A 14,857-nucleotide genomic window follows, 5' to 3' on the forward strand; every position below is an offset into this window, starting at 1 on the left:
TCAGGGTGTTTGTCCCTCATCGGTGCAAAGCAGAAGACCTGACTTTCCTAGATGTACACCGTCCACAAGCAGAAACGCTCCCCATTAGATACTATAGATAACCAATAATTCCACTTGGTAGTTGTCTAGCTATCTTTCCTTTTCCTAATCCAAGATGGCAAAGACTGAATTTTACATAAAGGCAGGTTGGCTCATGAATACATTAAGTGAAAGTATTTCTTAAACTGCAGCTTGTCCATTGCAGATTTTCATTGCCAAGTTCTCGCTTTACAGTGTAGTGCATCTCAGACTCATTGTCAGTTTGTAGCAAAATGAAGACAGCGCCACCAAAGGATTTCCTGCTATGGTAGCAATTGTGCTATTGTTTATTTTTTTTATTTTTTTTTTTTTTAACGTATTAGATAAAGCGGAATTTTAAACTTTCAGATTCTGACTTAATTTCCTCTCCCAATAATGTGCAAGTTTCCGAAGCTTAAAGTTTTTGAATTTGCAGTTCTCCATCCCTATATAGTGCAGTACTTCCCCACGTCATTATCTCCACATCCTTCAGATCCTTCGCGCAACAAGTCGGTTGATGATATAATATTAACCAGATATGTGAACTTCCCCATGAGGTTTTCATGTTTATTCTTTGTGTTCCTTATAGCCTTGGAGTTTTGCCATTTTTTTTTTTTTACTTTTCGTAAGACTTCAAAGTATTTGGTTTTAGGCTTCGAACTCATGATAGCATGTGGTATGCAGATTATTATTTTTTGAAAGCTGCACCCTTCTGCAAAAAAAAAAAAAGTGAAATGAATAATATTTGGTGTATGTCTGATGCAAAAGAATTATAGAGAAGGGAAGGAGTCAGATGGAGGGGGTTCTCGTGATGGACAATATGTCACCTATAAGTGTCGGGCGGCAGTTACTCGAAGGCTCACTAAGGACCTATGCACCGCTCAGTTCCTGAGGCATAGTTCATGGGACTACGCATGTCAAGCCATTGGGGCTCCGGTAAGATTTGGCCATCCAGTCTTTGTTTCTCTGCCTAGCCACACATTAATTCTACTATTGGTCTTTTTGTCTCCCTAAAGTTTATTTGGCCATGGATTACACTCGCTATCCACTGGGAGATGTTTGGTCAACCTGATTCTTCTTGAATTTCCGTTGCAAACGTTTCATACCTGAGAATGAGAAATGATGGTCATGTTGGATACTAATAAGTTTACTTATTTTTTTTAATGTTTTTTTTTTCTATTACAGAACTCTGTGAAAATGTTAAAAGCAGTTTTAAAGAAGAGCCGAGAGGGCGTAAAGAACAACAGAAATCAAGGTTGGTTTTGGATAATTTGTTTTTCTCATGGGTTAAATGGTTGAGTTGATTATTCCCGAGCCTAATTATCAGTTTTCGGAGTTGATGTTCTAACAAACCTGATTGATAGGTCGTATGTCCACAGCAATCAGTCTTTTTCAAATTAGTTATAAGCTTGGTGATACTGTTGGTAGCTTGCACTAGCTTGAGGGACAATCTAAGTCACCCCATACAGAAGACCGTTGGCCAAATCCACCGATACCAATAGGTTCAGACGACAGTCTATTGTTTATGTGGGCCCCGATTCTTCCCCGATAAATGTCAGGGGAAAATAAGGGTCCAGCATGTCAGATTTTGGACTGTCAGTCATTTTGTTCTTGGTGAGATAAGCCACCTCCAGAAATGTCCAGCAGCATCTCTCGTAGAGAACATTAGAGCGCTCATCAGAGCGAGTTCTCTTGTGTAAGGGAAAGCTGGCTGAGGTTGCATCTGGCCAAACAATGTTTTTATATTGGCAGCCATATACAGTGTATGAGGGGTTTTATTTGTTCAAGGGCGTTAGGTTGGTGATCATGGCCATTATTTTAAGAGGCAGCAGATAGATCTGAAGATTGCGTGCCTCATCTGATGTTTCCTCCTCCGGTTTATCCACCGTAGTGATAAGGATTTGTTTTCTGCTCTCTGATCTTCTTTTCCAGACTGCACAGTCACGACTCCCACTTGCAAATATCTTGCATATCTGGGATTTTCTGTCGTAAATTTCTTTACTTGTCTAAGGCATTTATTGCTTTTCTCTGTAATGATGAAGCAATAAATCTTTATCAATGGATTCACTTTTTTTTTATTTTTTTTATTTTTCCCTCTGCCCCCACCTAAACTCATAAATGGCCGCATCTGCCTATTGTACGTACTATAGGATGCCTTTTGTATACAGGGAATAAAGATGTGAACACGAATGCAAGAAACAATCCAGTATTTTTTTTTCTACAATTTTTTTTTGCATGAATTTTCATGAAACTTTAACTCTTTTTTTTTTGCTTTTCATATTTTAATCCGAGTAATCGTGGTAAACACGGAAAATATAAATGTGGCCCATTTTGCTCAGTTGCCCATAAAGGAAAAGGAATTTCTTTTTAGATTTTCATCGCATTTTTTTACATTTTTTTTAATTTTTTTTTACTCTTGTGGCCAAATTCAGACCTCCTAGAAACACCGGTCCAAGTGCGGATTGAGATGTCTGGTCCGGTTGCTGGTTTCCTTATCGAAATGCAGCAGCGTCATTCTTGTATATGAGACCGATGAGTTCAGGTCAGAAGACTTTCGGACAGTCCAGACATCACAATCCGTACTCTGACCCTTTTTTCAAGGTCATCTGAATTTAGCCCAAGTCTGAGTGCTTTTACGTTGTTACCTTAATGTCTTCGTTTGCTGCTCAATGTCTTAAAATGTTAGCTAGATATTTAAGATTTCCACAATAGAAATCCCCCCAAAATTGTGGTATGCCAATCAAATGGCTGCAAAAAATGCTTCAACAAAAAAAAAACTCCTCAAAAAGGCTAGAAAATTTTTTAAAACTGCTTCACAAAATGAAAAGTTCCTCCAAAATATATCCAAAGGCTATGTGCTCGTAATGTCTTTTGAGGAGTTTTTGGAGCAGAAACTGAATGGACACTGTCAATCTAAATTCCAAATCTCATAAATCCTCAATTACTTGGAAGTTCTGCTGTGAAAATTTTGAAAAACTGCTCTATGTGCAAAGAAGGCGCATTTCCTGAAGCCATTTCCAATAGAAAACCATTTTTTTTTGTATCCTTGATGTGAAATTTATTAGAAGTATTCAGATGTGACAGTCTCCATGTTGCACAAACCATGGATGCATACATCTTCTCGTCTTCGCTCTTCCTTTTCAACGGCTCAAAGCAGATACTCAGGTGCTGGCTCAGATATTGACAGTTGCCTTGGGGCACCTGAGCTTAGAGATAATTGCTTTATTTCGGGACCACTTTGTTGAAATGTTAACCCTTCTTTGAAGAAACTTTGCATGTACCCATTTTCTCTAGAACTTTGTGTCGTTTGGCCCACCAAGTAAGATGAAGGCTGAATATGGCTCCAGGCCTCGGAGCAGAGTCCTGGCCGTAATTATACCACGTGAGGGCCTGGTGTCAATCTGCTCGAGAGCTACGCTATAAACATGCACTAAAATAGACTTAAAATGCTTTTTAATGTGTCGCTTCATCTTTAAACATTTGCAGTTGATACAATTCCCTAATAATGCGTTATTATAATATTATAACTTTATTTCCCACAACCCGTTGGCAGACGCTTTGGCTGCAGCTGTAGTAGCTTACAAATGAAGCTTAAACCCAGATTTACGCCTTCCTATATAAATATAAAGTTGACCATAGAAAATGTCTATTTTAATCGTATATGCGGAATACAAGAGCTCTGTTATTGGAAATATATCCGTTTATTAGAGAATTGTGGTTAATATAATTTCGTGATATTTAGATTTACGAATAACTCCATCAAACTTTGTGCTCACATAATGCCCCTTAATAAATGCTCTTTGTGCTCCTTTGGTGGGTATAATGGCCCCAAGTACTCCTTTAAAAAGTTGTTTCCAGAGGGCCCTCATTAAAATTATTAATGCCTCCATTTGAGACTAATAAGGTCTTCGGATTGCCTTTAAATATAAGACCTAAATCTTATCGCCTACTGATATTTTCCGTTCACCGCAGCTTCTGTGTCCACTACTGACAACAATAGTCCAGTGAAAGAAACACAATGCAGTGCCATTATTGCGCTGTCTGCTCCGGGACATTGATGTCTTATAGGCAGGGGTGGATTAAGGGTAGCCAGGGCCCCGGGCTGTTCAGACACTGTGGGCCCCCCCCCCATGTGACGGGGGTCATGTGACGGGGGTCATGTGACGGGGGTCATGTGACGGGGGTCATGATATACCCGAACCAGAATCCTCCAGCAATCTGCCCCAGTGTCCCCCAGCAATCTGCCCCAGTGTCCTCCAGCAATCTGCCCCAGTGTCCTCCAGCATTGCCCACTGGGACACTGATCCTCCAGCCATCTGCCCCAGTGTCCTCCAGCCATCTGCCCCAGTGTCCTCCAGCCATCTGCCCCGGTGTCCTCCAGCAATCTGTCCCGGTGTCCTCCAGCATTGCCCCGGTGTCCTCCAGCATTGCCCCAGTGTCCTCCAGCCATCTGCCCCGGTGTCCTCCAGCCATCTGCCCCGGTGTCCTCCAGCAATCTGTCCCGGTGTCCTCCAGCATTGCCCCGGTGTCCTCCAGCATTGCCCCAGTGTCCTCCAGCCATCTGCCCCGGTGTCCTCCAGCAATCTGTCCCGGTGTCCTCCAGCATTGCCCCAGTGTCCTCCAGCATTGCCCCAGTGTCCTCCAGCATTGCCCCAGTGTCCTCCAGCCATCTGCCCCGGTGTCCTCCAGCCATCTGCCCCGGTGTCCTCCAGCATTGCCCCAGTGTCCTCCGTTATAAAAAAAAAACAAAAAAAAAAAACAAGCAGTCTCACCTGTCCGCGCTCCAGGCGGTGAGCTCCCTGCAGCAGAGCAGACAATGACGTCAGACGCCGGCAACGTGTGCGCCTGCGGCCGACATCAGCCGCCAGCCTCCAATTGGCTGGCGGCTGTTGTTAACTATTGACGTGCGGGAGCGCGCCCGCACGTCAATAGGAAACCGCCGCAGCGCTGCAAGGGGCCCGGTGAGCAGATGAGAAGGATCCCGATGCGGGCCCCCTCTCTCTGCCCACCGGCTACGGTGGGGGGGCACATAAATGCCGGTGGCGGCCGCCGGCAATTCACAGATAATTATCAGAGGGTCAATCTGTGCAGTAGCCCAGGGCCCCCCCAGACCACTGGGCCCTGGGCTACCGCCCATATTGACCCTCTGATAATTCGCCCCTGAGGGATGGCATTTTCTCATCTTCATGGTGCTGGTCATATCAATGACTTTGCCAAAGATCAGCCTATTTTCCAACCAGCACAGTAGCCACTGGGTAATGATTGCTGCTTAGCACATGGGAGACCACGGTTCTAGCCCCGCAATGGGAAGTTTCAAAAAAGTTGCTAAACTTTTTCTCATCTTCATGGTGCTGGTCATATCAATGACTTTGCCAAAGATCAGCCTTTTTTCCAACTAGCACGGTAGCCCAGTGGTAATGACTGCTGCTTAGCGCATGGGAGACCACGGTTCTGGCCCCGCAATGGGAAGTTTCAAAAGAATTGCTAAACTTTTTCTCATCTTCATGGTGCTGGTCGTATCAATGACTTTGCCAAAGATCAGCCTTTTTTCCAACTAGCACGGTAGCCCAGTGGTAATGACTGCTGCTTACCGCATGGGAGACCACGGTTCTAGCCCCGCAATGGGAAGTTTCAAAAGAATTGCTAAACTTTTTCTCATCTTCATGGTGCTGGTCATATCAATGACTTTGCCAAAGATCAGCCTTTTTTCCAAATAGCACGGTAGCCCAGTGGTAATGACTGCTGCTTAGCGCATGGGAGACCACGGTTCTAGCCCCGCAATGGGAAGTTTCAAAAGAATTGCTAAACTTTTTCTCATCTTCATGGTGCTGGTCATATCAATGACTTTGCCAAAGATCAGCCTTTTTTTCCAACTAGCACGGTAGCCCAGTGGTAATGACTGCTGCTTAGCGCATGGGAGACCACGGTTCTGGCCCCGCAATGGGAAGTTTCAAAAGAATTGCTAAACTTTTTCTCATCTTCATGGTGCTGGTCATATCAATGACTTTGCCAAAGATCAGCCTTTTTTCCAACTAGCACGGTAGCCCAGTGGTAATGACTGCTGCTTAGCGCATGGGAGACCACGGTTCTGGCCCCGCAATGGGAAGTTTCAAAAGAATTGCTAAACTTTTTCTCATCTTCATGGTGCTGGTCATATCAATGACTTTGCCAAAGATCAGCCTTTTTTCCAAATAGCACGGTAGCCCAGTGGTAATGACTGCTGCTTAGCGCATGGGAGACCACGGTTCTAGCCCCGCAATGGGAAGTTTCAAAAGAATTGCTAAACTTTTTCTCATCTTCATGGTGCTGGTCATATCAATGACTTTGCCAAAGATCAGCCTTTTTTCCAACTAGCACGGTAGCCCAGTGGTAATGACTGCTGCTTAGCGCATGGGAGACCACGGTTCTAGCCCCGCAATGGGAAGTTTCAAAAGAATTGCTGAACTTTTTCTCATCTTCATGGTGCTGGTCATATCAATGACTTTGCCAATGATCAGCCTATTTTCCAACCAGCACAGTAGCCACTGGGTAATGATTGCTGCTTAGCACATGGGAGACCACGGTTCTAGCCCCGCAATGGGAAGTTTCAAAAGAATTGCTAAACTTTTTCTCATCTTCATGGTGCTGGTCATATCAATGACTTTGCCAAAGATCAGCCTTTTTTCCAACTAGCACGGTAGCCCAGTGGTAATGACTGCTGCGTAGCGCATGGGAGACCACGGTTCTGGCCCCGCAATGGGAAGTTTCAAAAGAATTGCTAAACTTTTTCTCATCTTCATGGTGCTGGTCGTATCAATGACTTTGCCAAAGATCAGCCTTTTTTCCAAGAAGCACGGTAGCCCAGTGGTGAAGACTGGCGCTTGCAGCATGGGAGTCCAGGGTTCTGATCCCACCTTGGATGACATCTGCAAGGAGTTTGTATGTTCTCCTCGTGCTCATCTTCTAAAGACATACAGGAACGGTCCAGGGAACCTGTCACTCCCTGATGCCCTCCGGCATCAGGGGCTTATCTACAGCGTTCCGGAATAGATAAGCCCCCGATGTATCCTAAAAACAGGTTGGATTATACTCAGCCAGGGGCAGTCCTGTTGTGGTCTGGTCTGGTGCCTCCTATCTTCATCAGAGGATGTCCTCTTCTGGTCTTCACGCTGCCGCTCCTGCGCAGGCGTACTTTGTCTGTCCTGTTGAGGGCAGAGCAGAGTACTGCAGTGCGCAGGTGCCGGGCAAGGTCAGAGGCCCAGTGCCTGCGCACTGCAGTACTCTGCTCTGCCCTCAACAGTGCAGACAAAGTACACCTGTGCCGGAGCTGCAGCGTGAAGACCAGAAGAGGATGTCATCTGATGAAGACTGCGATGCTCATCATCGGGTGAGTATAATATAACCGGTTTTGCTCATCTTTTAGGTAGGTATGTTGAAGTGATTGTGATGTGTCTGCTTGGATCAATGTTCTTGATATTTTGAGAAATATTATGATACTGCATTTTTGTTTACATTTTTTGATTTTGAAAATTACTCAATGCTCTCATAAAGATTTATAAAAACACATGATTTTCATATATTTTTAATCTTTAAATCTTTCAATACTAATCTTTAAATACTAATCTTTAGTATTTAATAATATTAAATAATAAATTTATTTTAACTTCTGTGATGTACAGCTTCTGATCTGGTCACTCGCTCACATCCACATCCATCCTGGAAAAAAAAGTCTAAATGTGTAAATGTCTAAATGTCTAAATGTGTAAATAGTGTAAATAGTGAATCTATACAGAAGTAGAGAAGTAGAGAAGAATCTACATCCAAGATTTCGCAAACTCACTCACCCAGCCGCTTGTCGCCTTCAGCCCACGTCTCAGTCCACACTGAAGTTCATTTTTACCCGCTCCACTTTCTTATTCTAGAAAGAAAATTCTTAGGTACATCTTAGGGGTTACATGCAAATTACAGATACGTCCTGTAATTCTCAACAGTAGGTTGAAAGAGCTCCGGTAGTGATGAGGAGCGGGGTTTTGTCTGAAGGATCTGAATGTCGGAGAGTTGGGGCAGAGAATTCCAGGGGAGATATTCGGCGATGGCGAGATATTCGGGAGAAGTCTTGGTGGCGATTGGATGAGGAGCAAATAAGTGTGGAGGAGAGAAGGAGGTCTTGGGAGGATTGTGTCGAAAGTACAAGACAGGTCTAGAAGGAAGAGTACAGTATTTAAGTGTCCATTAGGTAAGTAGTTCGTTAGTGATTCTGGTCAGGGCTGTCTCAGTTGAGGGATGGGATGGGATGGGGGCGGAAACTGTTGTGAATTCTGTGGCTGTGGTCACAAGTGGTACTGCAGCTTCTGAGCTTCCTCCCTCAGGTGTTCTGGTGAGCTCGTTAGCTGCTTCGTTACTTAACTCCACCTGATGCTATCCTGGCTCCTTGTCAATGTTCCAGTGTTGGATCTGAGCTTCTCTCCTGAGTGTTCCTGTGACCTGCTGCTCTGTATAGCTAAGTGCTTTTTTGTTTTTTTTGTTGCCTTTTTTTTTTCTTTTGCTTGTCTTTTGTTTTGCTGGAAGCTCTGATCGCTAGGCACACTGTGTCTCTGGATTGCCTTCATAACACCTTTCATTAGCAAACATAATAGTACAAGGAGCCAAACTAATGATTCTCAATAGAGGGAAAGAAAAAGTTCTGACATCATTTTTTTTTTTTCTGCTCTGTGTTCATTTTTTTTTTTCCCCTTGACATTTGGGTGATTCTGGACACAGGTGTGGACATGGATATTCAGGGTCTGTGCTCTTCAATGGATAATCTCGTTATAAATGTACAAAAGATTCAAGATACTATTGATCGGAAATCTATGTTAGAACCAAGAATTCCTATTCCTGATTTGTTTTTTGGAGACAGAACTAAGTTTCTAAGTTTCAAAAATAATTGTAAGCTATTTCTGGCCTTGAAACCTCATTCTTCTGGTAATTCTATTCAACAGGTTTTGATTATTATTTCTTTTTTGCGCGGCGATCCTCAAGACTGGGCATTTTCTCTTGCGCCAGGAGACCCTGCATTGAGTAGTGTCGATGCGTTTTTCCTGGCGCTCGGATTGCTGTACGATGAGCCTAGTTCAGTGGATCAGGCTGAGAAAAATTTGCTGGCTTTGTGCCAGGGTCAGGATGATATAGAACTATATTGTCAGAAATTTAAGAAATGGTCAGTACTCACTCAGTGGAGTTGGCAGCTTTGTTCAGAAAGGGTCTCTCTGAGGCTCTTAAGGATGTCATGGTGGGATTTCCTATGGTTTGAATGAGTCTTTGTCTTTGGCCATTCAGATCTGTGCACCATTTGGCGGTATTGCCTGAGGTTAAACCTGAGCCTATGCAGTGCGATAGGACTATGACTAGAGTTGAACGGCAGGAATACAGACGTCTGAATGGGCTGTGTTTCTACTGTGGTGATTCCACTCATTTCTGATTGTCCTAAGCGCACTAAGCGGTCCGCTAGGTCTGCCGTCATTGGTACTGTACAGTCCAAATTTCTTCTGTCCATTACCTTGATATGCTCTTTGTCGTCGTTTTCTGTCATGGCGTTTGTGGATTCAGGCGCTGCCCTGAATCTGATGGATTTGGATTCTGCTAAACGTTGTGGGTTTTTCTTGGAGCCTTTGCGGTGTCCTATTCCATTGAGAGGAATTGATGCTAAACCTTTGGCCAAGAATAAACCTCAATACTGGGCCCAGCTGACCATGTGCATGGCTCCTGCACATCAGGAAGTTATTCGCTTTCTGGTGTTGCATAATCTGCATGATGTGGTCGTGTTGGGGTTGCCATAATCCAGTATTGGATTGGAATTCCATGTCGGTATCCAGCTGGGGTTGTCAGGGGGTACATGGTGATGTTCCATTTTTGTCGATTTCGTCATCCACCCCTTCTGAGGTCCCAGAGTTCTTGTATTCAGAGGATGTATTTGAAGAGCCCAAGTCCGATGCCCTACCTCCGCATAGGGATTGTGATTGTGCTATCAATTTGATTCCTGGTAGTAAATTCCCTAAAGGTCGATTATTTATTTAATTTATCCGTGCCCGAACACGCCGCTATGCGCAGTTATGTGAAGGAATCCCTGGAGAAGGGACATATTCGCCCATCGTCATCACCACTGGGATGCAGGGTTCTTCTTTGTAGCCAAGAAGGATGGTTCGCTGAGACCGTGTATTGATTACCGCCTTCTTAATAAGATCACTGTTAAATTTCATTGTTATCTGACTTGTTTGCTCGGATTAAGGGGGCTAGTTGGTTCACTAAGATAGATCTTCGTGGTGCGTATAATCTGGTGAGAATCAGGCAAGGAGATGAATGGAAAACTGCATTCAATACGCCCGAGGGTCATTTTGAGTATCTAGTGATGCCAATGCTCCATCTGTGTTTCAGTCTTTTATGCATGACATCTTCCGTGAGTATCTGGATAAATTCCTGATTGTTTACTTGGATGACATTTTGATCTTCTCAGATGATTGGGAGTCTCATGTGAAGCAGGTCAGAATGGTTTTTCTGGTCCTGCGTGCTAATTCTTTGTTTGTGAAGGGATCAAAGTGTCTCTTCGGTGTGCAGAAAGTTTCATTTTTGGGGTTCATCTTTACCCCTTCTACTATCGAGATGGATCCAGTTAAGGTCCAAGCCATCCAGGATTGGATTCAGCCGACATCTCTGAAAAGTCTGCAAAAGTTCCTGGGCTTTGCTAATTTTTATCGTCGCTTCATCTGTAATTTTTCTAGCATTGCCAAACCATTGACCGATTTGACCAAGAAGGGTGCTGATTTGGTTAATTGGTCTTCTGCTGCTGTGGAAGCTTTTCAGGAGTTGAAGCGTCGTTTTTGTTCTGCCCCTGTGTTGTGTCAGCCAGATGTTTCTCTTCCGTTCCAGGTCGAGGTTGATGCAGGGGCGGTTTTGTCACAGAGAGGTTCTGATTGCTCAGTGATGAAACCATGTGCTTTCTTTTCCAGGAAGTTTTCGCCCGCTGAGCGTAATTATGATGTGGGCAACCGAGAGTTGCTGGCCATGAAGTGGGCATTCGAGGAGTGGCGTCATTGGCTTGAAGGAGCTAAGCATCGCGTGGTGGTATTGACTGATCATAAGAACTTGACTTATCTCGAGTCTGCCAAGCGCTTGAATCCTAGACAGGCTCGTTGGCCGTTATTTTTTGCCCGCTTCGACTTTGTGATTTCGTACCTTCCGGGCTCTAAAAATGTGAAGGCGGATGCTCTGTCTAGGAGTTTTGTGCCCGACTCTCCGGGTTTATCCGAGCCAGCGGGTATCCTCAAGGAAGGAGTCATTGTGTCTGCCATCTCCCCTGATTTGCGGCGGGTGCTGCAAAAATTTCAGGCGAATAAACCTGATCGTTGTCCAGCGGAGAAACTGTTCGTCCCTGATAGGTGGACTAGTAAAGTTATCTTTGAACTTCATTGTTCGGTGTTGGCTGGTCATCCTGGAATCTTTGGTACCAGAGAGTGGCCATCTCTGTCACGGGATGTACGTACTTTTGTGCAGTCCTGTGGGATTTGTGCTAGGGCTAAGCCCTGCTGTTCACATGCCAGTGGGTTGCTTTTGCCCTTGCCGGTCCCAAAGAGGCCTTGGACACATATTTCGATGGATTTCATTTCTGACCTTCCCATTTCTCAAAAGATGTCTGTCATTTGTGGTGGTCTGTGATCGCTTTTCTAAAATGGTCCATCTGGTGCCCTTGGCTAAATTGCCTTCCTCCTCTGATTTGGTACCTTTGTTCTTTCAGCATGTGGTTCGGTTGCATGGCATTCCTGAGAATATTGTTTCTGACAGAGGTTCCCAGTTTGTTTCAAGGTTTTGGCGAGCCTTTTGTGGTAGGATGGGCATTGACCTATCCTTTTCCTCGGCTTTCCATCCTCAGACTAATGGCCAGACCGAACGAACCAATCAGACCTTGGAAACATATCTGAGATGTTTTGTTTCTGCAGACCAGGATGATTGGGTGTCCTTTTTGCCGTTGGCTGAGTTCGCCCTTAATAATCGGGCCAGCTCGGCTACCTTGGTTTCTCCATTTTTTTGCAATTCTGGGTTCCATCCTCGTTTCTCTTCAGGACAGGTTGAGTCTTCGGACTGTCCTGGTGTGGATTCTGTGGTGGACAGGTTGCAGCAGATCTGGACTCAGGTAGTGGACAATTTGACCTTGTCCCAGGAGAAGGCTCAACTTTTCGCTAATCGCAGACGCCGTGTGGGTCCCCGACTTCGTGTTGGGGATCTGGTTTGGTTATCTTCTCGTCATATTCCTATGAAGGTTTCCTCTCCTAAATTTAAACCTCGTTTTATTGGTCCGTATAGGATTTCTGAGGTTCTCAATCCTGTGGCTTTTCGTCTGACCCTCCCAGACTCCTTTTCCATACATAATGTATTCCATAGGTCGTTGTTGCGGAGATACGTGGCACCTATGGTTCCATCTGTTGAGCCTCCTGCCCCGGTTTTGGTGGAGGGGGAATTGGAGTATATTGTGGAGAAGATTTTGGATTCTCGTGTTTCTAGACGGAAACTCCAGTATCTGGTTAAATGGAAGGGTTATGCTCAGGAAGATAATTCCTGGGTTTTTGCCTCTGATGTTCATGCTCCCGATCTTGTTCGTGCCTTTCATGCGGCTCATCCTGGTCGGCCTGGGGGCTCTGGTGAGGGTTCGGTGACCCCTCCTCAAGGGGGGGTACTGTTGTGAATTCTGTGGCTGAATTCACTCCTGTGGTCACAAGTGGTACTGCAGCTTCTGAGCTTCCTCCCTCAGGTGTTCTGGTGAGCTCGTTAGCTGCTTCGTTACTTAACTCCACCTGATGCTGCTATCCTGGCTCCTTGTCAATGTTCCAGTGTTGGATCTGAGCTTCTCCTGAGTGTTCCTGTGACCTGCTGCTCTGTATAGCTAAGTGCTTTTTTGTTTTTTTGTTGCCTTTTTTCTGTCCAGCTTGTCTTTTGTTTTGCTGGAAGCTCTGAGAAGCAAAGGGTGTACCGCCGTGCCGTTAGTTCGGCACGGTGGGTCATTTTTGCCCCCTTTGCGTGGTTTTCGCTTTAGGGTTTTTTGTAGACTGCAAAGTTCGCTTTACTGTCCTCGCTCTGTCTAGAATATCGGGCCCCACTTTGCTGAATCTATTTCATCCCTACGTTTTGTCTTTTTATCTTACTCACAGTCATTAAATGTGGGGGGCTGCCTTTTCCTTTGGGGTATTTCTCTGGGGCAAGTCAGGCCTATTTTTCTATCTTCAGGCTAGCTAGTTTCTTAGGCTGTGCCGAGTTGCATAGGTAGTTGTTAGGCGCAATCCACAGCCGCTTTTAGTTGTGTTTAGGATAGGATCAGGTGTGCAGTCTACAGAGTTTCCACGTCTCAGAGCTCGTTCTTTTGTTTTTGGGTATTGGTCAGATCACTGTGTGCGCTCTGATCGCTAGGCACACTGTGTCTCTGGATTGCCTTCATAACACCTTTCATTAGCAAACATAACAGGAAACCAGATTGTAGATTGTCAAAGAGCAAGTTAGATGAGAGGTGGGAGGAAATTTCAGCATGGACGCTCCAGGAGTTTGGAAGCGAATGGGAGCAGCGATATTGGGCTGGACATAGCAGCTGGATCGAGGGTTGGCTTTTTAAGGATAGGCGTCATTGTGGCATGTTTGAAAGCAGAAGGAAAGGTGCCAGAAGTTAGTGATAGGTTGAAGAGGTGGGTAAGGGATGGCAGGGGTGGATTAAGGGTAGCCAGGGCCCCGGGCTGTTCAGACACTGTGGGCCCCCCCCCCCATGTGACGGGGGTCATGTCACGGGGGTCATGTGACGGGGGTCATGATATACCCGAACCAGAATATTCCAGAAAAATGGCCGGGCCATTTGTAACCTATTAAATATTTGGTAGAATCTGCAATACAATTTAGGTATATTTTGACCAATAATATCACATACAAGGAACAAATACCACCATATGACCAGACCACAAATTACAACCACAGTGATCGAATAATATCACATACAAGGAACAAATACCACCGCACCATGTCAAGACCACATATTACCACCACTTGGTGACCAAATATCACATACAAGGGACAAATACCACAACACCATTTCCAGACCACATATTACCACCACATAGTGACTGAATACTACAATACTGATCAGTAAAAAATAACAACACAATACTATCACCATAAGTGCCAGTATTCACAGGAGATGAATACAGTGTCTGTGTAGAGGTAATACAGAGATCACTGGTGACATTATACACAGGACCTCTATATAGTATACAGTGTATAGTGTCAGTGTATAGGTAACACTGACTCACCAGTGACGTCTCTAGGTGAAGTCCTTCATCTTTCATACAGCACAGACCGCCATCATTCCTTCCAGCCAGGACTCGTTTCTGCAGGAAATAACACAGTTATCTCGAGCTCCGCTTGTAGAACACATTACTTAATTTTTCACAACTTCTACATTACACCACATGAAGAAAAAAAGGCGATATAGTGTCACTCTGCACAGTAACAGGACCGACCCCCATTTAAAACAGTATCCTCAAAAAATAAAATAAATACAACACTGCAGTAATAAAATCCCTTAATTAGCCCCTATGGTAATAATATTCCACATCCTGGCCCGTGTCTCATTCCTGGCTCCAGCCATATGTTCTCGCATCCTGCACTCATGAGTATCCATTCTACCCCATATGATCTCCACATCCTGCCCCATATGTCTCCACATCCTGCCCCATGATCCAATCCTGCCCCGTGTCTACATTCTGCCCATGCCTCCAGTCCTGCCCCCAGTGTGTCCAGCAATCTGCCCCAG

The 14,857-nt window shown here is 44.8% G+C and overlaps 1 protein-coding gene across 1 annotated transcript in view; it reads left to right on the top strand.

Moving 5' to 3' along the window:
* Positions 1-14,857, top strand: part of TANC1 (tetratricopeptide repeat, ankyrin repeat and coiled-coil containing 1) — a 212,194-nt gene that overhangs the window by 69,757 nt on the left and 127,580 nt on the right. The window contains exon 2 of the mRNA XM_069732997.1: positions 1,243-1,312. Within this exon, the coding sequence (XP_069589098.1) occupies positions 1,255-1,312 (58 nt within the window). The 5' untranslated portion in view covers positions 1,243-1,254. The remainder of the gene's footprint in view (positions 1-1,242; positions 1,313-14,857) is intronic.

This window comes from Ranitomeya imitator, chromosome 7 (assembly GCF_032444005.1).
Source record: "Ranitomeya imitator isolate aRanImi1 chromosome 7, aRanImi1.pri, whole genome shotgun sequence".
Classification (NCBI taxonomy): Eukaryota; Metazoa; Chordata; class Amphibia; order Anura; family Dendrobatidae; genus Ranitomeya; species Ranitomeya imitator.